At 39.1% G+C, this 25,502-nt stretch overlaps 1 protein-coding gene across 3 annotated transcripts in view; it reads right to left on the minus strand.

Annotated features, from left to right (window-relative positions):
• The window catches only part of SRGAP1 (SLIT-ROBO Rho GTPase activating protein 1), a 279,336-nt gene that overhangs the window by 69,386 nt on the left and 184,448 nt on the right, over positions 1–25,502 (minus strand). For all 3 annotated transcript variants that reach the window (XR_007129383.1, XM_047740988.1, XM_047740987.1), the window contains exons 5-8: positions 18,030–18,212; positions 17,452–17,580; positions 3,416–3,637; positions 1,282–1,383 (exon numbers count right to left, since the gene is read on the minus strand). Coding sequence is in view for 2 of the 3 variants with exons in the window: in XM_047740988.1 (XP_047596944.1) it covers positions 1,282–1,383; positions 3,416–3,637; positions 17,452–17,580; positions 18,030–18,212 (636 nt within the window). In the remaining variant the exon portion in view is untranslated. The remainder of the gene's footprint in view (positions 1–1,281; positions 1,384–3,415; positions 3,638–17,451; positions 17,581–18,029; positions 18,213–25,502) is intronic.

The raw sequence follows: 25,502 nt of genomic DNA on the forward strand, positions 1-25,502 counted from the left end.
AAGAATGGAAGCCAGAAAGCTGCAATGGATTTTGACCAAACTAGACTGGTCTAGAAACACATCACTGTTTTTTTTTTTTTAACAGAACCAAACACATGTTCATAGAGTTCATAACATCCCATGGGATTAAAATAAAAGGGTATCAAAGTGCATTCTGGTTAATTTACTTCCTCAAGGTGACTTATTGTTATTGTTTTCTTTTTCTGTCCCACATTCCTTCCTTTCAGGAATTATCTCTAGAAATACGTATTTCTGTTGGAGCTGTCAGTTAATTATCTCTAGAAATACGTATTTCTGTTGGATCAGCGCTACGCTGATCCATGAAAGAACCCCACTTCTTGCATGTAATGGCTGGTCTGGAAGTACCCGTGACTAAGGTCAGGCCAATAAAGGATCCGAGTTCAGAAATAAAGACCCTGGGCTGGGGTGAGAGGGCAAGTTATAGGGACCATGTAGTTTGGGCTATCCCAGGATGAGGGAAAGCACATGTGAAGATATAATTTCAAAATGATGGAAAGAGAGATTCCTGATAATATCATCAGAATACAGATCCCATCATGCCTGAGGCTATGCAAACATTGACCAGTAAGTAAACTTTCAAGCTTAAGTTTGATTTGGGTTCTTATAGGTGATGACTGAGAGCCTTAGAAACATTTGTGGTATATTTTATTGAAGGAGATCATGGATCCAATTAAATTAATTTCAGAAACAGGCAGCTGAACTGTATGACTGCTTTCTGGCTCAACATATATTTACTTCACATTTTATGTTCTATTCACCTAAAGCCTCTAATATCAGCAAATAAACAGTTTCCTATTCTCATTCAAGTATGCTTTTAAAATATGATTTCTGTACTATCGTATCAGTAATGCCATGCTTAGTACCAAAAATCTAAAGAATATAAAAAAGCAAAGAAATTACTCATTTCAGAAGTTAGGATTAAATTAACATGTCAGTCAAGTTTTATTTCCACACTATTGTGTATTCTTGGACACATATATTGAATTTGATCATTTAGGGGAACTGTTTTCAGTACAAATTATAAATTTAAAAAGAAAAGGTGTGTTTATGTGTGTATGTAGTGAATCCCTGGTAAAGGTTTCATCTTTGGTATAATATAGAATCTTTGCATTTATCTGTGACAAGGGGTATTTTAGGAACCAGCTGAAAATGCATGATGAAGAGATTGCATTGGGAACGTTCAATATGCCTAGGTCACGTGACAATGTCTTCCAGTGCATGTTAGAATCAGATTACTTGTGGGGCAGAAAGCGTGCTCACCTCCTCGTTCTCGATTTTGAGCGTGGCCAGTCGGGACTGCAGCTGCTGGTACCTGAGCATGAGCTCTGCCTGGACCGGCTGCTGGGCGCTGATCTGACACACCTGGTCGGGGGAATCAGAAACCACAGTTACAACAGGGCCATCAAGCTGGCCTCTAGAGGCACGGGTTTCCTACTTAGATGCTGCCTGAGTCACACGGATCCCCTCTAGATTCCAGGGACATCTTTACTCTGAAGAGCCGCCACAAAACTTCGGTGTTAAATACAGACTTGCTACATGAGTGGTGAGAGTGGAACGCAGCTGTGTGGCCTGGATACCACAGGGGAAGACGGCAGCTGCAGGAAGCTTCTCGAGATCTAAGAATGGGCCAGTTGCTGGAGAGGGAGCTCTGATGCTGACGTCTCACTGGTGGAATTCGAATGACTGCGGGGCAGAGTGCAAAGGAGGACCCACGTGAACCACACAGGCAAAAGGAGGGGAGGTGGCAGAGCCTACTGGCTGCAGTCAGAGAGGACAGAGGTAGCTTACTCGCCCTCAGCTTTCTTCTCTGTGAAAAGGGGATACTAACATTTCCTACACCACGGGGTCCTTGCAGGGATGAAATAAGCTCATGTACAGAGAGTACTTAGAACACTGCCTGGAATAGATTAAAGACTCAGGAAATGTCACTATTAGCATCTTTCAACCATGGCTTGCCTTGCCGGTATCGGCCAAATCATGGGATTCACCATGAATGTGAAGGCACTACTTCTTGCAGTCTGTCGCAGAAACATATTTGGCTCTGATCTCAATAATGGTTAAGGTCAAAATTAGAGCCTTCTAATTACATTATATTTAGTTATATTAAAATTGCACCAGAAACGAAGTTTCTCTTCATTTTCCTTGTCACAGAAATGCTCTTGGCACATGGGGGTTTCCTTTTATGGAATCCCCAAAATATTACAGAGATCGCTGCTCCCTGGCAGAACCGGCCTTAAAAAAAAAGGGGAAACTGACTCACTTTATTAAAAATAATAATAGTTAAAAAAAAAAAAGGAAAGAAAGAAAAAAGAAAAACTGCTAACCCAATCACTTCTCTGTGCTATTTTATTATCCTTCTATGTTTGACATATCCATAACTGAAAAATTGTAACAGTAATCATTTAGTTTTGGAAACATAACTTTGGGTGGGGTAAGCAACCTGCCTCTCAAATTCACGTGCTCTTCGCATAAAAGCCGCTTACTATTTTTTATTAAGTAATTTACTCTATCAGATCAAGCAAATATAAAATTGGGTTAGAAATACAGCAGGCACACGCCTATCTTATGAATCTTAACACTAGGTGTCTCAGAAAAAATATGACGCTAAAGAAATCTGTCGTCGCTATTGTATCTATTTTTAAAAACACACTGTCACCACAATAAGCTAATACTGAGTTTTTAATCTATGAGTATTGTTTTGCACAGCTGGAAGACCAAGTGCTAGCTAGGGTGCTCATTAATTGGTTCTTCTTGCTTTCGCGGCCGCAGACAATAAAATACAGCACTGCAACTCGTACACAGCTTAGATGGATATTCTTCTCTGGGTAAAATAGGACAGAAAGCTAAATTCATATAAAGAACCTGAGATACATCATTTCTAATGCTCATTTTACCAGTTTGGAGACAACTGGAGTCTTAAAAAAAATGTTCTGCATTTTCCTCCCTCTCTCCCATGCTCCTGTGATTTATAATTATTTTTCTTTATGGGGATCTTTAAATGAAGATTATCAGAAGTCTTCAGAGAGATTCTACTGGGCCAGCAAAATGTTTCCTTTTGAATTTAGATCTGAATGTCTAGAGGTGGAGGAAGGACTAACTATCTTGAGACAGTGTAGTGCTTACAAATGAGTTTGTCCATAGGGTTGGCCTCTGCGGGCATCTGAGTGCTAGATCCTTGCTTTAAAAGGTGGTCGCAGCTGGGGATGAGGCAGGATGGAGCAGGGGAAGGTGGTGGTGGCTGATCTTAGGATATAACTAGCTAAGATCCCAAACAAAGGCAGGGGAGAGAACACAACTGGGAACTCTGACAACTCTTAGGTTGAAGCAAACGAAGAGTAACTAACTAATATAATGAAAGGACAATTCATTAGTTTTGAAACAATCAATTACTGACCTCATCACCCATGTGAGACTGAAACTCAAATTTCATTGGTGGACAGAATGCGGCAGGGTACATCTCCATGAATCTCTGCTTATCACTCCTGGGCTCCAAATTGTCAACTGCATTCTCAATAATGTCTAAGCCTTCATGTCTGGAAGTTTCAAGATTATACTCTGCAGAGAGATATGTTCTCAGGGCTCTGTTCAGACTTGCATGGTAGCCAAGATCACAGCACTTAAAAAAATAAAACAATACCATATATAAAAATTAACTCAAAATGGATCAAAGACCTACATGTGACAGCAACAACTATAAAGTTCTTAGAAGAAAACATAGGGGTAAACCTTCATGATCTTGCATTAGGCATTGGTTTCTTGGATAAGGCATCAAAAGTACAAGTAAAAAAAAAAAAGAAAAAATAAATTAGATTTCATAAAATTTGAAGACTTTTGTGCTTCAAGGGCACTATCAAGTAAAAAGATAATCCACAGAATGGGAGATTTTTTGTAAGCCATGTATTTGATTTTAAAAAAATTGTATTTAGAATATATAAAAAAATCCTACAACTCAATAATGAAAAGACAAATAGTGTAACTAAAAAATGAGCAATGGTGGGCGCCTGGGTGGCTCAGTGGGTTAAGCCGCTGCCTTCGGCTCAGGTCATGATCTCAGGGTCCTGGGATCGAGTCCCGCATCGGGCTCTCTGCTCAGCGGGGAGCCTGCTTTCTTCTCTCTCTCTCTCTGCCTGCCTCTCTACCTACTTGTGATCTCTGTCTGTCAAATAAATGAATAAAATCTTTAAAAAAAAATTATAAAAAATGAGCAATGGAACTGGACAGACATTTCCCAAAAATTATATACGAATGGTCAACAAGCACATGGAATGATGCTCAACATCATTAGTCCTCAGGGAGAAGCAAATTAAAACCACTTCATACCCACTAGTAGGGTTTTAATAAAGATGACAGATAACGGGCATTGAGGAGGATGTAGGGAAATTGGAATCTTTTATATGCTACTAATGGGAATATGAAATATTGTAGCCTCTTTGGAAAAGTCTGGCAGTTCATCAGAGAGTGAAACACAGAGTTAGCATATGACTTGGCAGTTCCATTCCTAGTAATATATACAAGGAAAATAAAAACAAATTTTCACCCCAAAAAACTTGTACATGAGTGTTTATAGCAGCATTATTACTAATTGAAAAGCAGAAACAATCTAAATGTCCAACTAATAAGTAAACAAAATGAAATGTTATCTGGTTGTAACAAGAAGAGAGTGCGGATACATGCTACGACATGTAGGATCAATCTTGAAATGTTAAAATGTTAAGTGAAAGAAACCAGCCCCCAGAGACCACACCTTGTAGGATTCCATTTATAGGAAATGTCCAGAATAGGTAAATCTATAGAGATAGAAGGTAGATTAGTGGTTGCTAGGGGATGGTGGACCTGGAGGGTGGTGACTAAGGGATATAGGATTTCTTTCTGAGTAATGAAAATGTTCTGTAATAGATCATGGTGATGACTACACAAATTTGAATATGCTAAAAGCCAATTGCAGATTTTTTAATGAATGAACTATATGGTATATGAATAATATCTCAAGAAATGTGTCAAAAAATAAAAGAGGCGGGGCGCCTGGGTGGCTCAGTGGGTTAAAGCCTCTGCCTTTGGCTTGGGTCATGATCTCAGGGTCCTGGGATCGAGCCCCGCATCGGGCTCTCTGCTCAGCAGGGAGCCTGCTTCCTCCCTTCTCTCTCTCTGCCTGCCTCTCTGCCTACTTGTGATTTGTCTGTCAAATAAATAAATAAAATCTTAAAAAAAAAATAAAAGAGGCAAAACAAAATACTGAAAGGAAATAATGAAAAAAAATAGCATTTAAATTTGTTCATGCTTATTGAGACTATGATTAATTGAAATCTTTGTAGGATGCAAACACAATAACTGTGATATTTTGGATTTGTATAATTTACTGATGACTCCATAATAATCTATACTCTTTCAGAAGTGAGAAGAACAGGTTTGAATCTGCCAAAAAAGTTCAGGAATAATGTCTTCTTTCTTATCCCTAGAAAAAAATTCATAAATAATAAACGACTGCCAAGGTCCTTTCACTGGAGATAGAATTTTGGGATTCTTAAATTTTCATTACCTTTTATTTGTATTTGCATTTATCTTTTTCATGTTGCATTTTAAGAGAATATAACTGAAATAATATAACTCTGGGTACTGATCAGTTATAAAATACTGAAAGAATTTTACATTTGTACATAGATATAATATAAAGTTTTTAAAGAGGAAGTGGTCTATAAAGGTATAAAACCAGGGCATCCCTATATTGTTCTAATGCAATTCAATCAATTCAATTTGATTCAATTCAACCCACTAATTGGCCATCTATTAGGTACCTGGAAATTTGCTAGGCTCCAAGAATACGAAGACTGGAATACAGTAAAACATAACTTCCATTTTCAAGGAATTTGCATATAAGTTGTTCATTACTTTCCTGCTAAGATAGTCGAAGAGGGGCACAAAGGAAGTAACCCCAGTACAAAGGACACACCCACCAGGATGGGAATCATCAGAATGTCCTTTACGAAGGCACATATTCAATTCTACCCTCATCCTCCAATTTTAGAATTATTAAATTTGGGACTTTTCTGTAGAGATATTCTAAAATCTTGCTATTCAAAGTGTGGTCTGTAGATCATTAGCATCACCTAGAACTTGCTAGAAATGCAGAATCTTGGGCCTCAGCCCTGACCTACTGAATTAGAATCTGAAGTTAAAAAAAAAAAACAAAAAACCCATAGGTGTTTATATGCACATTAAAGTTTGAGAAGCACCACACTAAAACATCAATTAAAAAAAGATCCCAGGGGCACCTGGGTTGCTCGTCGGGTTAAAGCCTTTGCCTTCGCCTCAGGTCATGATCCCAGAGTCCTGGGATCGAGCCCCACATTGGGCTCTCTGCTCGGCAGGGAGCCTACTTCCCCATCTCTCTCTCTGCCTGCCTCTCTGCTTACTTGTGATCTCTCTCTGTCAAATAAATAAATAAAATCTTAAAAAAAAAAAAAAATCCCCAAACCCTGTCCATTGGGAGTGCTATTTCTCTGAGTGGGCAAGAGAATCAACGTGAGTAAGTATTATTTGATTTAAAAGAGCAGAGAGAAGCTGCCTTATCACTATTACAAATACAAGCAAAATACAATTGTGAAATGCAGAAGTCTCATCATGGGTACATTTTCAGTGGAATCAGCTGCACTTGAATATAGAGAAAAATTTCCAGTTAATTAAAAAATTCTAGGCTCAGATGAGCAAAGTCCTCTTTTATTTCATTTGCTCCTCGAAATTCATAAAGGTTCCATGTAGCATTTTATATACAACAGAGGGACTGAGTCATTCCACATTCCAGTAATACCTCGTCTTGTGCAAACACGAACGGGTAAAGGAAGTGGTCTAGTTTCTTTGAAATGTACTTGTGCTTCAGAACACCCCACTACTCCGAAAGAAGACAGGTTCGGCTTGATAATAATGAAGCAGATCACATAAGCTGCTTTATTTTATGAGTATTGGATCCCAATGGGAGTACATAGAAAATTGATACTAAGGAAAGAAACAACCTAGAGAAAAGGCCCCCCTCTAAACCGAGTCTCTTTTCAGCTTAGAAAGGAAGAAAGAGAGGAAGAACAAAGGAAAAAGAGGGGGAAAAAAAAAAAAGAAATTCAACCCCAACTACCTAATTGAAGTAGGAAAAAACACATACTAAGTTTTTATTATTCCCGGACTTAAACCATTCTGTTCCTCAAATTTCTGAGTTGCTTCTTTGGGGAGTAAATGTCACAAATGTCCTGTGCCTGCCTCCACACTCAGGTCACCAGGTGGATTTGGTGGCACAGGACCTAGCAAGGTAGCTGCTTTCCCTGGCGGTTTCCTAATAGGGTGCGGAGAAGTATGCATGTGGCTTTGTAGCCAGTCCAGGGGGCCCCCTAGGTGTCTTCTGGACTTGAATGCTATACCCCAGGTGGAGGTTTCTGTGATGAGCTTGATGGACAATTTCCATCTTTGATCCCTACAGAGCTTATCAGTCTGGAAAGCCACTTAATTAGCATGATTCTGTTACTTCTGATATGCAATATTTTCTATGCTCTAAGTTTTTCAAGTGTCCTGGACTTTAAAGGAAACACGAATAAAATTTTTATTCAAGGTCTCCTGGGACAGCAAGGATGTCACAGAATCGTCTTTTCTCTGAACTGGATGCTAAAATGACACTGGCTATGTTAAGATTCACGATACTTGGTTAAAAGGCCTAAAGTAATTCTATGGAGGTTATGAATTATTAATGTCAGTATGAAAGACCAGCTTCTGCACAGAGCTGAGTTATAACCCAAGTGCATTTAATGATGAAAATACATAAGAAACCAATAAGATATTTTATGAAAACAAAACAGTGCTCTTCTGAATGAAAAACTGAATGGGTACATAAAATTATGGATTAAAACTGGGGAAGGAAAGAGTAATGGAAGTAGAAGGGCATTTTTTGGTTTTGTTTTGTTTTTTAATATTCTACCAGCTGCCAAGATAGATCTCACTAGGTATTATTAGCCTAAATCGCCACAGTTAGCTTACTTTAGGTAAAAGGGTTGCAAATCATATCAAAAATAAAGATGAAATTCAGGTTTTGAGGACTGTGACAAATTCTTTGACTTGTTCCAAAGGGTGCAGGGCAGCTGAAATATTCTTGGTGGTTTTACAGTCACATATAAATGATCATAGCTATTCAGGGAGATGACCTTTGTTTATTTGTTTGCATATACTCTTATGACATAAGTAGTCCTGCTGGGTAGAAGGCTGGTCCAAGATGGGAGTGAAGATGATGGACTCCAATGGAAACAAGTCCCACACATGTGCTTCCACAACTGTAATAGCCAATGTCATGTGCAGGGCAGCCCTGGAAGTGGCTGGAAGGCAGCCCCAAGCTCCAGGTGACTCTGGAATTAAACAGCTGTCACGAGGATGGAAAGGGAGGGAACTCTTCTGTGGCAGTATTCCGTCTTAACTTCATCATTCCTGCTACTATCTGGGAGGCTTCCATGATCTTTTGTCCTGGGTTCCATCTCTGGCTTTTCATTAAGCTTTGGCTTTGACCCTTCCAGAGCCATGGACATTGGGTAAAGACTTGATCTACCCCTTGTTTTGGGTCTTTTCTACAATAGTGCAACCCAAGCAAACAACTGTAAAAACAGCTTTCACATAACCATGGGTAGGCTTTCCAAGGGCCAGAAATAGGTAACTTCACAGCTTTTACTGCAAATGAAGAAAGCTGACTTCTTCTGAATAAATTACCTCTGTCCCTTACTATTTTCCTCTCTAGCTATTCAGTGCTTCACCTCAGAAACCACAAACTTGTTTTGTGAGAGATGGGCATCTCAAGGGACTGAACTGGATGTTTAAAATTCTACCGGCATCCTTTAGACACCTGCTCTCATGTCTGGGTTCCTGATCGTCCATGCAGAGCTGACAATTTAATTCTCACTGCTGCTTTAGTAACCACGGCCCAACATTCAGCCAAACTTGTTTTGAGTTTCTTTTGTGCAACAAAACTGTCAAAATGGTACACTGAAATGGATACAAAGTAGGAAACAGGAGGAGAACAGAGGTTGCAAATGCCCAAGCCAGTGAGTAGGACTAATAATCATTTGTGGTCTAATGCTGCTCCCACTCCCACGGGCAATCACTTCTCTCAGAGGAGCTGCCACCAGATGCCCCAGGCCACATCTCTATAACTACTCTGAATCACGTCACAAAGGAGATGAGAGAAGAAATAAAAGCAAGCCCAAACAAACAGGTTGGCTAGTAGATGCTATGGAGAAGACAGAAAAACTGGGAGTGCTGGGGGAAAGGGTGCTATTCCTTTTTTATGGGGCAGCTGGGTGCAACGTGAATGAAGAGAAGGGCTCTGTCTAGTGAAGCTGTAGAAGAATGTTCTAGACAAAAAGTAGAAAGGCCCAAGGCAAGAAATAGCTTACTGGGTCTGGGGAACAGAAAGGCCAATGTAGCCAAAACACAGTAACTAAAGGAAGAAGCTGGAACACATGACACAGAGTGGCAAGTGGGCAGTTCACATGGGTCTTGGTGAAGAGTTTAGATATTATTCTAAAGACAACGGGAGGCCTTTGGAGTGTTTTATATCAGGATTGACTGGTCTAGTTTATCTTTCTTAATATACTGGCTGCTTTGGAAGAGAATGGATTACTGATTATTACTGGAAGTGGGGTGACATCTCGGAAAGCTAAGTGCAGGCAGGAGATGGAGAGCTTTGTCTCAGAGACAGTGTGAGCAGCAAGAAACAGCAAGGTTTGGGATGTTTAGGAGGTACAGATGACAGGACGGCTGATGGGTCTCTATGTGGGAAATGACGGAACTGGGTTTTCGCTTTGCACAAATGGGTTTGGAAAGGTGTGCCACTTACTGAGGTGTAAAAAATGGTTACGAAAAAGTTATGTGTATGGAGAATGAGGACAATAATGGGGGCAAATGGGTATAAAAAGTTGAGTGTATGACAAATGACATGTTCAAGGTACCTAGTAGACATCCGAGTAGAGGTGTCCAATAGGCAGATGGACATACAAATCTAAGTCCTGGGCGATGATCAAGGCAGGTGATAAAAATCTAGACGCCATTACATAGTATTTAAGGCAAGGGACCAAGAGGTGGAAAGCCAAGGATCACGCTTTAGCCACTTTCAACATTCCAAGGTCCAGCCAAGATGGAACTTAGAGGAGCTATGCTGCAGGTAGAAAGCAGGTGGGTGCATTTTCATTTAACAAAAGCCCATGGCATCTCCATTGGAAGGAACTTTTAAAACCATCTACTTCAGTCATCCAACTCATTTTGGTTTTTAAATATGCCTTCAATCACAAAGGGATAAAAACTCACATAAATCAATTTCCATGATAACTCCACTATCCTAACCCATTTACCATGATCTCTCTATCATCTTCCTAATAAGAGTTCAGGCCTAATGGGGACTGCAGTATCACAATTTGGCGGGTTTTCATGGCTAAATCGAAATACCATTATGCATGGGGATAAGTCAAACTAATTAAGAAAAATCTGAACTCTGAATAAGTTGCTTTTTAATTAAACACACGTCTCTGGAGACAAAAGGATAAGGCTAAAAGCTTTAGGACAGCTGATTACTTAGACATGATAGAGTAAACACGGCATGGAGTATATGATGTAATCTAATCTCAATTTTATTCTGTATAAATGGCTAATAAAATGCATGACAGATATCTTCACCAAGAAAATGAGCTGCAGTAGGGGATTATTCTATAGCAGTATTCTATAACAGTTACACAGATTTATCCTTCAAACTCTAAAGTGACCTGCAAACTTTTACAGGGAGTAACTGGAAACCGTGAAACTCTACTAAAAGGATAACAAATACTTTATTATCACTGGGCAGATGTTCTGGGACAAAGCACCAATGGAATTCTGCTGTTGAGAACTCTGTTTCTCTGAATGCCTTTTGAGGGTGGGTAGGTGTGGAACTGGACTGAAAGAGTCTACATTACCAGCTGTTTGAGGAATTCTAGATATAGAGAATGGTGAATTTGATTGCACACCTAGGATTATGGGAAATAATACTTGTACTGTCCTCTTGTCAAATTATAATCACTTGAAAATCTCAGCATTCAGTTACAAATATTTGTTGCCTGCATGGTTTTTCTTCTGGGTTGTAAAGCTTGTAATGCATCTCGATTCTAAACAGAATTAGTTACAGCCTTTTTTGCACTTACTTTTGGAGATAATAATGATTACAGAAGTGAAACCTATGATTTATAAAACTACAATCTATTTTCCTTTATAATTATGCCTTTATTCTCCCAAATGAATTAAATTTCCTTTGGCCAATATTTGTAATACATTTCTTACAATTTGTACTTATTCTTTTTATTTTTTTTAAAAGATTTTATTTATTTATTTGACAAAGAGAGAGATCACAAATAGGCAGAGAGGCAGGCAGAGGTGGGGGGGAAGCAGGCTCTCCATGGAGCAGAGAGTCCGATGCGGGGCTTGATCCCAGGATCCTGGGATCTGACCTGAACCAAAGCAGAGGCTTAACCCACTGAGCCACCCAGGCACCCCGTAATTATTCTTTTTAAAAAAATATTTATTTATTTGAGAGAGAGAGAGAGAGAGAGAAAGCAAGAGCATGTGAGTGGGGGGGGGGAGAGAGAGAATCTTTTTTTTTTTTTTTAAAGATTTTATTTATTTATTTGACAGACAGAGATCACAAGTAGGCAGAGAGGCAGGCAGAGAGAGATGAGGAAGCAGGCTCCCCACCGAGCAGAAAGCCCGATGTGGGGCTCGATCCCAGGATGCTGGGATCATGACCTGAGCCCAAGGCAGAGGCTTTAACCCACTGAGCCACCCAGGCGCCCCAGAGAGAGAGAATCTTAAGCAGACTCCCCACTGAGCTTCTCCCGGCTTGATCCCACAACCCTGAGACCACGACCAAGCTGAAATTAAGAGTCTGACACTCAATCGACTAAGCCACCCAGGTGCCCCAAATTCGTATTTCATCTTCAAATGACATAATAAACATCCTTTTTTGTTGTGAAAATAACTCTTCTGTTCCACTTCCTACCTGATTTTAAATTAAGAGATTATAACTCTACAAACTAAAATTTATCCAGGACCTTCTTATACCTTATTAATTTGTACTCCAAAAAAGCATTTTGCTGACTGAGGTAAATTATAGCTCAGCTTTGAGTTCCAATTTAGTATATTTCCAATTTCATAGGATCTAAACTCAAGAAGTTTTAGAATACCCAGTTTGTTGCAAGGGGCAAAAATGTTAACTATCTGATGGAGTAATCAGAGTCACATCATCCAAGCCAGTGACCAATTTTAGCATCACTACTGGTGGGTTAAGACACAGCAACATCGCCTATGGTGTGATCTGTTGCAAAGTGCTTAATTTGAACTCATCAAATCATTATATAATGTTCACTTTGTAGGAAATACAGGAAACAGAGAAACAGGCTAACTGACATGGCAAAGAATAGAGATAAATCCAGAAGCTGAGATGTTCTGAGGAACAACTATTCCTGACTCTTCAACAAGGGACTTTGTTAGATTAAAAAAAAAAAGACTAATGGAACACATCACCCAGATGCAATGTGTGATCCTAAATTTCATCTAGTCTAGACACACTAGCTGTGAAATGTTTGTTGGGGGGGATCATAAATAGGAATATGGTCTGGCTATTAGAAGAATTCAAAATTTTCTGAAATGGAAAGATGGGGGTCAATGATCGAAAAGAGTAGGTTAAAAAGCTGTATATAAAATATGATTTCATACTCCTCTGGTATAAAAATGTTCATGTATGTGGACACAAAAAAGTCTACATGTTAACAGTGATGATCTGAGATGGTAAGAATGTGATCATGTCATTTTTGCTTATAATTTTTTCCCTAATTTTCTACAATGTACATGTACTAATTCTGTGATAATAAAAAGACTGGTTTTAAAATACAAATTCTAGGGGCCTGGGTGGTTCAGTCAAATGTCTGCCTTCAGCTCAGGTCATGATCTCAGGGTTCTGGGATTGAGACCCACACTGGGCTCCCTGCTCAGTAGGAGTCTGCTTCTTCCTCTCCCTCTGCCCTTCCCCCCACTCATGCTCATGCCCTTTTCTCTCTCTCAAATAAATAAATAAAATCTTTTTAAAAATAAATAAATAACAAAATACAAATCCTCTGGAAAGTCATATGGAAAATTCATATGACTTTTTAAAATTTTTTAAAATTTTTTTGTTTTTATTTATTTATTTTACTTTTTTTTTGTTTTTGTTTTTGTTTTTTTTAAATACCAATAGATCCATTTATCACAGTCTATCCCAGGATATTTGTAAGAAAAGAGACAGATTATTGACATCAGTAGAAACCAAGGGAAATGAGAGGTGTATATAAAGGTCTCAATTTGAATTCTTATTTATATTGCTTTGATTCAGTCATGACACATTTAGTTATCTTCCATTTCATTTCACATATAAAATGTTAAGCATTAAAAACGTTGTCTTATTATCATATGATCTTTCTGATATGAGGAATCTGAGAGGCAGGGCAGGGGGTTGTGGGGGGTAGGGAAGGAAAAAATGAAACAAGATGGGATCTGGAGGGAGACAAACCATAAGAGACTCTTAATCTCACAAAACAAACTGAGGGTTGCTGGGGAGTGGGGGGGTAGGGAAGGGTGGCTGGGTAATGGACACTGGGGAAGGTATGTGCTATGGTGAGGGCTGTGAAGTGTGTAAGCCTGACGATTCACAGACCTGTACCCCTGGGGCAAATAATACATTATATGTTAATAAAAAATAAATAAAAATAAACAAAATTAAAACGTCTTGACTTTTTCTCATTAGAGATACAACAACTCTTCCAATTATTATTAGATAGCTCACTATAAAAGTGATTTTGTTAAATAAGCTCACAAAGCAAAGGATTCTAGCTGCCTTTGTAAAATAATCAGTCTTTCTTTTTCACAAGGAAGGGTCAAGCTTAATGGTTTTTAGGATCACCACTATATATGCAAATTACATTCCCACAAAGTAAGCAGCCATTTTAGAAGGTGCACATTCACCGCCTTAAAAGTGAGTTAATGAATGCATAATTTTTACTAAGCGAGGATTCAATTTCTGTTGAATATGACAACAAACCCATTTCTTTTAAAATTCATAATGAAGTTGTATTATTTGAGAATTACTCCCATTTCAAATTTAAGGCTGATCTTTTAAAAGTCCATCCTTTCTTAAAATTGAAAATTACTTGATACATTTAACCATTATTTATTTACATCAGAGTTAGTTAGCCCACTGCTTACTAGCTGTGTGACCTTGGACAAACTATCCAGCCTACATAAGCCTCTGTTCTTTAATCAAGTGTAGAAAATAGCATTTACCTCACATGGTTTGATGAGATAATGCTTAGAAACCTGCTTGTCACATAGTAAGAGCTCAATGAATATCCATGACAATTATGACTTTCCTGAAATGCTAATCCTGTCCTATAGGTGCCAGTAGTATTGGGAATGCTACTGTCATCTCCCCCACAGATGACCAACCGGCATCTCACTCCTACTACACGCGACAGAACTGCTGCTTCCTACCCTTTCACCCGCATCTCCTCAGGGTCCCCACCTCAGGAAAAGGCACCACTGTTAACCTAGTTACTCAGGACCTGAACTGAGGAGTCTGTTTACCCTTCTGTTCACCAACTATATCAAATTCCTATTCAATGAATTTTGAATCCAACCAACCACTTCCCCCAGGTCTCGACTCTAGTCTGGACAATTGCAAAAGACTCCAGATAGAGCTTGTTGTTTTCACTCATCACTTCCCTCAGTCTGTTTTCCACACAGATGCCAGAGTGAGTCTCTATCAGATAAACAGGTGATGTCACTTCCCTGAGTAAAACCCATCAATGGCTTTTCACCATACTTAGGACACGATCTAAACCCCTTTCCCATCCAAAAGACCCTAAGTAACTGGGCTTCTGCCTACATTCTCTTCCAGAACCTTCCTCCTCACTTACTCTGCTCTGGCCATACTGGCCTCCTGCTTTGCTGCTGCTTGAGCATCTTGAGCTTGCCAAACACACAACTGCCTCTACACCGTGAGCCTTGCCCGGCCTTCTGCATGCGGGATTCCTTCCCCATCTAGCCACGTGGCTCTCCAGCTCACTTCTCTGCTCAGATATCAGGCTTTTCCTGAATGCCATCAAAAGAAGCCCTCAGATAGTGGTTTTATTTTTATTTACAGCATTGTCACTACTATATAATGTTTGTATATATGTAAATATGTTTTTGAGCTGATGCCTCAAGTAGGACATTAACTCCTTGAAGACAGGAACTTTGTTTTGCTCATTGCTGGATTCCCACTGTCAAAATCAGTGCTTGGTACCTTGCAGGTGGTACAAAAATGCTTTTCAATACATAGAGACTTTTCCTTGTGTTAAACTGGCTTGGGTCTAGCCAAGTACTCCAAAAATAAGCCCTAAACCAAAAGATAACCAAGTGAAGTAGTTACAAAGAATTAGTCCTATATTCCATACACTTTGCAGAATCCCTACAAATATAAGATTGAAAACAGGGGTCATAAAAATTGTTTATTTTTATTCAGAAAATCTAGCAGTCTAGCAGAAAAAATTCATTTCATCAGAGCTAAAAGAAAACTAATCACTTGATTAAAATACTTGTATGAAATGAACAGAAAAAAAAGTTTTCCCTGGTTTTATTTATTAAAGGGTCCTGTATAAAGAAATTGTGATAGTATGAGATAAAACTGTTTTTAGACTCAAAAAAGAGGCACATCAGTGTTAATAAATGAAAAAAAAAAATTCATTAACAATTCTTTTGCAAAAGTCCCAAACTGTGGCTCTAATATAGCTAAATCCATGAAACATTCACCATAAAAATAAAAATGCTTTAACCTACTATACATCTAAATTATGATACTATGAGCCGCAGGAAAAAAAATTTACCATATCTTAAAACTGTTGAATTCAACCAATACAAAGCAGCACATGAGTCAATTTCTATCAGATAACTCTCTGAACCTCTATTACTTCTCTGTGCTTTTCTTACAACACACTGAGTTATTCCTTTTATTTGAAGAGATTGTTTTTGGACTGGGATTTCTGTTTCACCTGTGCGGTGTCCTACAGTGTTGGAGGTTTTCTGAATGAAAGGCTGATCAGAGGGTTAAAGATTGGGCATCATAGCAGTAATCATTGCGTGGATGTAATAGTATACATATATACTTGGAGGGTTTTTTTTTTTTTTTTAAAGATTTTCATTTATTTTAGAGAGAGTGAGAGAGAGAATGCGTGTGCACATGAGTGTGCACAAGCAGTGGGGAGAAGGGCAAGGGAGCAAGAGGGGCAGGGAGGAGGGAGGAGAGGTGGGAAGAGAGAAGGGAGGGGAGGGGCAGAGGGAGAAGAGAAGCAGGCTCCCTGCTGAGCGGGAAGCCTGACACAGGGCTCCATCCCAGGACACTGAGATCACGATTTGAGCCCAAGGAAGATGCTTAACGGACTGAGCCACCCAGGTGTCTACGCTTGGAGAGTTCTAAATGAGCCCAATTACTGCTTTTGAGAGCATATCCTTGGAGACAAAGCACAGTGTTAGATAAATTTATAAACGTGGCTTAAGTCTACTCTACTTTGCTTACAGTATTTACCACAACCAGGAACAAAGCTATCATGTCTGTAGTCATTTGCTTAACATCTGCCTTTTCCACTTTGCATTCCTGAAGGTGAGCTCTGTATATGCTTGGGGGTGGGCGGATGGGTAAAATAGATGAGGGGGATTAAGGAAGGCACTTGTGATGAGCCAGTGCTGCTGTATTGAATGATACTGAACTCCCAATCATGATATTGTACTCCTGAAACTCATATAACACTATTACGTTCACTAATCAGTATTAAAATAAAAACTTAAAAACACACAAAAAAGAACTGTATATGCTTCCATAGCCTGAGCACCTAACAACATAGAGCCCAAGAAATATACTTTGAATTAATGAATGCAGTTAGGGCTGTGCCGTTGCATAATTTAAAAATGACTGGGTCCTTTCCTAGCTGAGTTTACCAGGAACTCATAGTTTCACAGAACCTAATCATTTGCTTTTCTTTGGTTGTAGGATACACACTTTTTCACGTGCATCTTACAGTTGATAGTGTTTCAGTATCATGTATGGTTTAACTGGCAGCAGTTTTTCCTTCTGAGTATTATAAAAAATAACATTGGTTTGAGAAATGAGGGTGTTTTCGAATCAATGAAATATAGTTACTGCTAATTACATCTTACTATGGAAAATATAGGGGTGCCTGGCTGGCTCAGTTGGAAAAGTGAGTGACTCTTGATCTCGGGGTCATTACTTCGAGCCCCAAGTTGGGTATAGAGATCATTAAAAAAAAAAAAAGCTAAAAATTTTTAAAAAAATATATGGAAAATATAAAAACTTCAAGTACTTACGTCAATTAAGTCTGAAAGATCATGAATATAATACTTGAAAACCGAGGCATTGGTTGCTTCAAGGGTTAGGAGATACTCATTCCGTGCCTTAATCGATTTTAGCTTATTTTCTGAATACTTTGCTTGTCTCTGGAAATGGAGATGGGCCAGGTATTGAGAAAGACAACAAAGTCATTTAGTCAGAGAGAGATACATGACTTTCTACTAATCTAAACAATGTATTCCACATATGCCAATGACCTCTGAAGTCCTCCGAGAAAAGTACATTTTGAATCCGATTTAAATAACTAAAAGTACCCAACAACGTATTTGGTCTTCAGGCCCAATTGCAAGGAAACCCCTTCGTTAATATTCAAGTTCCCCACACTATATATGGAGTACTTGGCCTTCAACACTACACGATGTCCAGCTGTTAGTACATGATTTTTATGTTTCTTAAACATTTTTCATTCCTGTGGGAGGAAATGTGTGTAATTTCACAATAATTTACAAGGTGCATCTATTGGTTATTATATCAGTGTTCTTAGTACTGTCACCCGAAGTGAGGACAGAAAGGCCCTGTGATGTTTTTCACTTACTTTTTCTTTCATTTTTTCAATTTTCTTTACAGAGCTTCGCCGCTGATGTCTCTCTTCCAGTCTGATATGAAAGACGGGATCCCCAGACCTTCCGATTTGCTTCTCTTCCTGTTTCTCAGCCTCTTTCAGCTTGCTCTCTGCACTGATGCTCTCTGCGTGATACATATGGTATGTTTTCATCACCTGCGAAAATGGGACCCAAATTGTTACAAGATGCTGGTCTGTGACTCCGAGAGTGAATGGAAGCCATTGTGTGAGGAATATGTTAAAAATATCACCTTCCAACTGGCAGGGGGAGAGCCAGATTGTTAGTCAAATAGATGAATTATGGACTATTGCTTCTAAGTAAAGAAAAGAGAAATATGCAAATTCACCTGCCAGGAAGAGGCACTTAGGGGACAGGCTTTGATGAAAAAATGATTTAGAGTCTTAGGCATGCTTTCAGTGCGCTTGAAAAGTTCTCTTAAGCTCAAAAGTGTTCTCTAAAATCTCTGCATTATTAATCTGCAGAATAAACCATCACTCATGGATAAATTTTACCCCAGTTTTGGACTTCTAAAAAAACTCCAAAATAGTACAGCTCTTACTAAGGAGATTTTTTTTTTTCCATAAAATCTACTGGCCAAAATATAAAATGTAAATATTAAGGCTCACACATTGTTTCAGTTTAAAAAACCTGTTTTTCTGAACACAAAGTAGTACTGTATGTTCAATGTAGAAAACATATGACACAAAAAAGAAAATAAAAAGCAGAGATAACCACTGTTAAGATTTTTGGTACAGCCATTTGGTCTTTTTCCTATGAAAACACACACACAAACACACACACACACTCTTTTTTTTTTTTTTTTTTAAAGATCTTATTTATTTGACACAGAGAGATCACAAGTAGACAGAGAGAGAGAGAGAGAGAGGAGGAAGCAGGCTCCCCACTGAGCAGAGAGCCCGATGCGGGACTCGATCCCAGGACTTTGGGATCATGACCTGAGCCGAAGGCAGAGGCTTAACCCACTGAGCCACCTAGGTGCCCCCCCACTCTTATCTGAAAATGACACATATTTCTCCTTTAAAAAAATTTGTACCATACTGTATTAACAATTTTAACCTTTTTTAAATAAATTTTAAAGATTTTATTTATTTGACAGAGAGCGAGCACAAGCAGGGGGAGCTGCAGGCAGAAGAAGAGGGAGAAGCAGGCTCCCCACTGAGCAGGGAACCCCTATGGGGGACTTGATCCCAGGGCTCTGGGATCATGACGCCTACTGACTGAGCCATCCAGGTGCTCCTTCTATCTCCTTTTTTCATTTAATATATCAGAACACTTTTCTGTATCACTAAATATTCTTCTAAAATACAATTTTAAAGCCTGAATAATATTTCTTTATATGACTGGGACATAGCTTGACTAATTTCCTATTGTTGAACATTTTAGGATATTTCAACTCTCTGCTTTATAAATGAAGCTGTGTTGAAACCTTTGATATATATCCTATCTTATTTCTTCTCTTAGAAATGATATGCATAAGTTACATTTTAATATATTTAGGAACATATAGAAAATAAAATTTTGTAATGTGTCTTTTCCATGTATGCTGTAAACTTACATAAATGATTCTCAATTTAAAATTTTTAAAAATTTAAAATTTAAAAATTATAAAATTTTAAATCCTTAGACATTTGGTTTTATTATTGTCCCAGAAATATTTATGTGCAAAATGATCACATTTTCCATGTACATTTTCTTTTTTAAAATTTAAATTAAAAAAAATTTTATGGTACATTTTTCAGAAGGAGAACTGCAGAGTTAGAAAATATGCACATTTTCAAGATTTTTGACACATATTGCCAATTTAACACTCTGCTGTTTTGGAAAAAAAAAAAAAACTTGATCTACATAGTTATTTCCCAAAGCATTTAGAAAACATGGATGCTTTTTTAATAAACATTTTTTCAAATATTAAATAAGTATATTTACTCTTATAGTAACTATCATATCTGTATATAATCCCTGTACTTGTAGATCCAAAGTAATGGTCAAAGATTTTAAAAGATTTTACCTCAAAAATCACAGTTTTCCAATATATTTCAATCTGCTTTTATAAGCAGAGTCAGAAATCTGGGCCATTTCTAAACCTTGTTTATTTTAAGTACAATTATACTGCTTAAAAGAGACAACATAGGTAAGGTATGACTCCAATTCAAGAGACATATCAAGGAACATACCAGAACTTAGCATCCAAACATCGGTGGTGGTGCTTTCCCATAAATTATGTCAAATTCTCATCCACTTAAAATGGATTTTATTACATTTATAAATAACCCATAAATTATTCAGAGTCAATTTTATAACTGAAATGTAGTTGTTTAGAAGAGATTTAATGTAACATTTGGAAGTAAGGAACTTGATTTTTTTCATTTCAAAAAGATGAGTTTTAAAATAGTTTGGGAACTGGAAGCATCAGTGGAATATATTTATTTAGGTTGAAGCATATGAAATTGCTGTATTGGTAGGTTATAGAAAAGGCAGAAAGGGGCGCCTGGGTAGCTCAGTGGGTTAAGCCTCTGCCTTCAGCTCAGGTCATGATCCCAGGGTCCTGGGATCAAGTCCAGCATCGGGCTCTCTCCTTGGCGGGGAGCCTGCTTCCCCCCTTCTCTCTCTGCCTACTTGTGATCTCTCTCTGTCAAACAAATAAATAAAAAATCTTAAAAAAAAAAAAAAAAAAAAGGAGGGGCACCTGGGTGGCTCAGTGGGTTAAAGCCTCTGCCTTCGGCTCAGGTCGTGGTCTCAGGGTCTTGGGATCGAACCCCGAATCGGGCTCTCTGCTCAGTAGGGAGCCTGCTTCCCCTTTTCTCTCTGCCTGCCTCTCTGCCTACTTGTGATCTCTCTCTCTCTGTCAAATAAATAAATAAAATCTTAAAAAAAAAAAAAAGGAAAGGCAAAGTCAGTACATTCTTAAGAATGGTTCAACTTAATGCACATTCTGAAGGTGACTATTTGAAGTGTCAAACATGGGGTTAATGAAGAGCCTTTACTTATTTTCACAAAATCTGATGATGTCTTCCCTTTAAAACATAAGCTAGCAAATTACGTTAAAGGCATTGCTGAACAAGAACAAAGTAAGGACGAAACTGCAAAGTTGTGGCAGCTTTCCCTGAGTTGTGTGTAATTGCTAAGTTATCTGTTTTTAGTAATTATCAAACCTGTCCAGGAGAAGTCTGGTTGGCTACTGAAGTTTAAAAGAAAAATAAAACAGCATTAAGCAGCAGCTGGGCAGCTGGGGAATGACAAGGGAGTCACCCTACAGCTGGGCAAACAGTAAGGTCAATGAATTGATGACACACCTTGTATTTCTAGGCTTGGCTCTGTTTGTACACCCTGCAAACCACATACCATTTGGGCCCTGGTTGCAGTTACATCTTTAAAGAGAGGGTAAAAAACCCCCAAAATATCAAAACAACAAGTCTCTCTCACTCTCCCTCTTTCTCTCTCAGCTGTCTGTATTCTTCTTGCTAATAGTCAAAGGAAGAAATGAGAACATGTGACCCCCACCAGAGAGAGATGAAAAGGCTTCCCAGACAGCCCTGGGAATCTAAGCATTCTTTTCTCCTAAATACACCCTGAAGAAAAGACTTGAACTCTTCCTTTATTTAGGTGCTGAGGACCTGTGTAAGCAAGTAATCTGCACAAACTAAGCCTTATGAACTATGGATCCTCATCTGGCTGCCAGCATGGGGTTTCTTATAAACTAGTCTGGGTTCAAAGGAAAACATTCTTGACCCAACTAGCAAGAAAAGGGTGTAAATATCCCATCATAATGTGGTTCAGCACAATAGCTGAGGATTTTCTACCCAGTTCAATGGTAATTTCCAGAAGGAAATTTCTTTGTTCAGTTTTCCAGTGTGACTTAGGGTTTCCACTATTTTCTAAAATGTTAACAATAACAATGAATGAATTTTAAAAGTTGAGGAGAAAAACACTAAAAGCTTTTTGAGAACTCTAATTGCAGATAATGAATGCAAGTACAAACTACATTATTTAAAATGTAAGCTGTTGACAGAATTAAATGTGTTTTGTATTTAAAATAAAATAACAGACAGTTTTCTCTTTTTCAGAGTAGAAGAAAGCTCTTATTTTTTATTTTTTATTTTTTTTTTTATTTTTTAAAGATTTTTATTTATTTATTTGACAGAGAGAGATCACAAGTAGACAGAGAGGCAGGCAGAGAGAGAGAGAGAGGGAAGCAGGCTCCCCGCTGAGCAGAGAGCCCGATGCGGGACTCGATCCCTGGACCCTGAGATCATGACCTGAGCCGAAGGCAGTGGCTTAACCCACTGAGCCACCCAGGCGCCCAGAAAGCTCTTATTTTTTAAAGGTGAATTTTGAATACATACTGCAAAGAAAATAATAGCTCCTCCATCAGCTTAATGCAAACACAGGCATTTGCATACCAAATGACATGATAGGCATATATCCATTTAAATGTACTCCAATAACATATTTTCCTATTTGAATTCTTCTCTACTAAAACCTCATGCATAATTCTCCACTGAACACACTCAACATATCTTTCCTACGCCATCTTTTCTTAACTGCAGAAGAATACAGTGAAAAATTTCTTTGCAATTGTGAAATCCTACGCAAAAACTTTTGCACAGAAGTTGTTAACATTTTTTCCCTTACTGACAGACCCATATAATGTATCTGACACTACTCCTGTACTTTAAATCAAAATAATTAAAATATCTACAGCGATTTTTAATATTTAGTGTTATGAAACCATTATGTATCTGAAAACCGTTCACATGTTTGAAGAAGATGAGTGTATTAAGGTTCTACGTTTTACTTTCTGACTACTGGCACAGAAGTTAGAAGGCATGGTTCTAAGAATGAGTCTACCAGTTACCAGGTGGGGGGAATTTATTTTATACTTCTGCTCACCTTACAAGGTCATTGTGGACATTCAATTGTGCATCCCTACGTGTGTGTGAATGTAAAACTTTACTAAGTACTTATAATATGTGTGTGTGCATATGCATATAATGTACACCATTAACATATGTATGTAATATGTATATGTTTAGCGAACAAAACATTATATAACGCTTACTCTGTGCCATGTATCATTCTAAGCATTTTACAAATAATAGCTTATTCAGTCCTTCTAAAAAAACTCTTATGAGGCACATACCTTTATTCTTCCTATTATACAGATGAGACTAGAAGGGCTTTGAGAAGTGAATGAAGTTGCCCAAGGTCACATAGCTGGTAACTGGCAGAACAATGGTTGAAACCCTGGCAGTTCGGTTCCAGATGGGTATTCTAGACTGCTATAGGCTATAACCTTTGGAAATTCTAAAGCACTATAAAAATGGAAGGCCCCTTTCCTGGGGGATACAGCTGCTCTTGGTCATATTTAGGAATAGAGGGAAAGAGGGCTGAAAGATAATTATTTATTCACTCACCATTTGCTTGGTATTTACTGTCCACAAGGCAATGATGGGTGTAAAAATAGGGACTTGGTTTCCTACTTCTAAGAGCTTAAATTTTTGGAGATTAAAAAATGGGCCTTGGAGAATCTGATGGACACAGGTGAAGGGAGAGGACATTCAAGCTGGAGGGAGAGCACCAGCAAAGGTATGTGCAGCCGGGGGAACACACAGGTATGGTGGGCATGTGTAGACCATGACTTCGAGAAGGACTCTAAGGAAGGGCTTGGAAAGTGGATGGCTGGGTCACTGGGCTGGAGGATGAGACTGCAGCAGTTGTCGGGCCAGATCAGGAGAGCCTTGAAACCTCAACCAAAAAAATTGCTTAAAAGTATTCGATAGGTGTTCATGAATCCACGGAGGTGTAAACGGTATGGTCAGAGCTGTATCTTAGCAGCAATCCCGTGAAGCTAAGCAGGAGGATTTGGGGGTGTGAAGTAATCTCATTTAGCATACAACAGGAGGGAATGGGAAGAAGGTGAATCCAGGATAACAGTCACGGGGCATTTTCCCTGTTCTCTCTCTCAACATTTCCTCAGACTTGACATGTCTCCTTCCACCATGGAGTTAGGGCAGTGTGGCCCTAACGTTGGCCCAAACAGCACTTTGGGTACTTCTCTAAGTCAATCACTGAACACTCCCTCCTCAGGATGTGTGCTTTCCTGCCTCCGTGGCCTTCTCCCAAGCCAATCCCACTGCCTGTGATGTCTTCCCCCCAAACCTTGTCCTAACGTTTTGACTCATCCTTCAAGGCAAGTTCAGATTTCACCCATTGCCAAGTGTTCCCTGGTTCCCCCACCAGAGCTATCGTGTTCTTCCAACTGCCAAGGCCTTCTTGTTGACAGCACTTCAGGCTCTCTGCCACGGGTCTAATACCTGTGTGCCATCCAGTATCACGGACCGTCCTTAAGTTCACCCAGGGCACCAGCAGGGTCTTGTGCACCTTTGGATTCTCAATACTGCTTCTAGACAGTGGGAGTAAAATAGGCATTTAGGGGGCACCTGGGTGGCTCAGTCATTAAGCGTCTGCCTTCGGCTCAGGTCATGATCCCAGGGTCCTGGGATCAAGTCCCACACTGGGCTCCTTGCTCAGCAGGAAGCCTGCTTCTCCCTCTCCCGCTCCCCCTGCTTTTGTTCCTTCTCTCGCTGTGTCTCTCTCTGTCAAATAAATAAATAAAATCTTAAAAAAAAAATAGGCATTTGGTGAGAAACAAATGAAGGACAGGAAGCCATTTTACAGTCCGCCTGTCCATTCATACAGTCGTTTAACGAACATTTCCTAATACCTAGTATGTGCCTCGAATTATTCTTCTCCCTCCCCGGCATTCAAAACCGCATTGCCAATAAAATACCTGGGAATGGTCTAATGAGATGCTAAGTAGTTCAAATTCACCATGAGATACAGTTAGCATTGGAGTTCATGGCCCCTGAGAAAAGAAAGGTATGGTGGTTGGGCTGATGGGAAATGGAAAGCAGTGTATTCGCGACAATATTCCATATGTAGCCTGCTAGTTTACTAACTTCACCAGTCACTAAGAGCTCTTCTGAGAAACTACATTTTTGGAGTTTCCTTAACTGTCAGCATCCCAAAATCAAGATCTCTTTTCTACAATCAATACATGAGAAGGCGTGAATTGTAACTGAGTTTCTGTAAGTGCCAGACTAACACCACCACCAAGTCAGGGCCACAGCCTTGGAAGCCTGTTCCTGTTGTTTCCCAGCAAATTCTTGGGTTCCCCAGGAAAGTAGGACCCTCGGGCCACCCTATGCTGAGCCCCAGGGGCTGTGCTGCAAGGAACCTGGCCCTCCAGGGGCCACACAGCCTCAGTTCAGGTTATGGACTCTGCCTGGCCATGCTGTGTCTCCAAGGACTTATTTTATTTTATTATTATTATTATTATTATTTTAAGATTTTATTAGAGAAGAGAGAAGGGAGAGAGAGCGAGCACAGGCAGAGAGAATGGCAGGCAGAGGCAGAGGGAGAAG

Source organism: Lutra lutra, chromosome 8 (assembly GCF_902655055.1).
Source record: "Lutra lutra chromosome 8, mLutLut1.2, whole genome shotgun sequence".
NCBI lineage: Eukaryota > Metazoa > Chordata > Mammalia > Carnivora > Mustelidae > Lutra > Lutra lutra.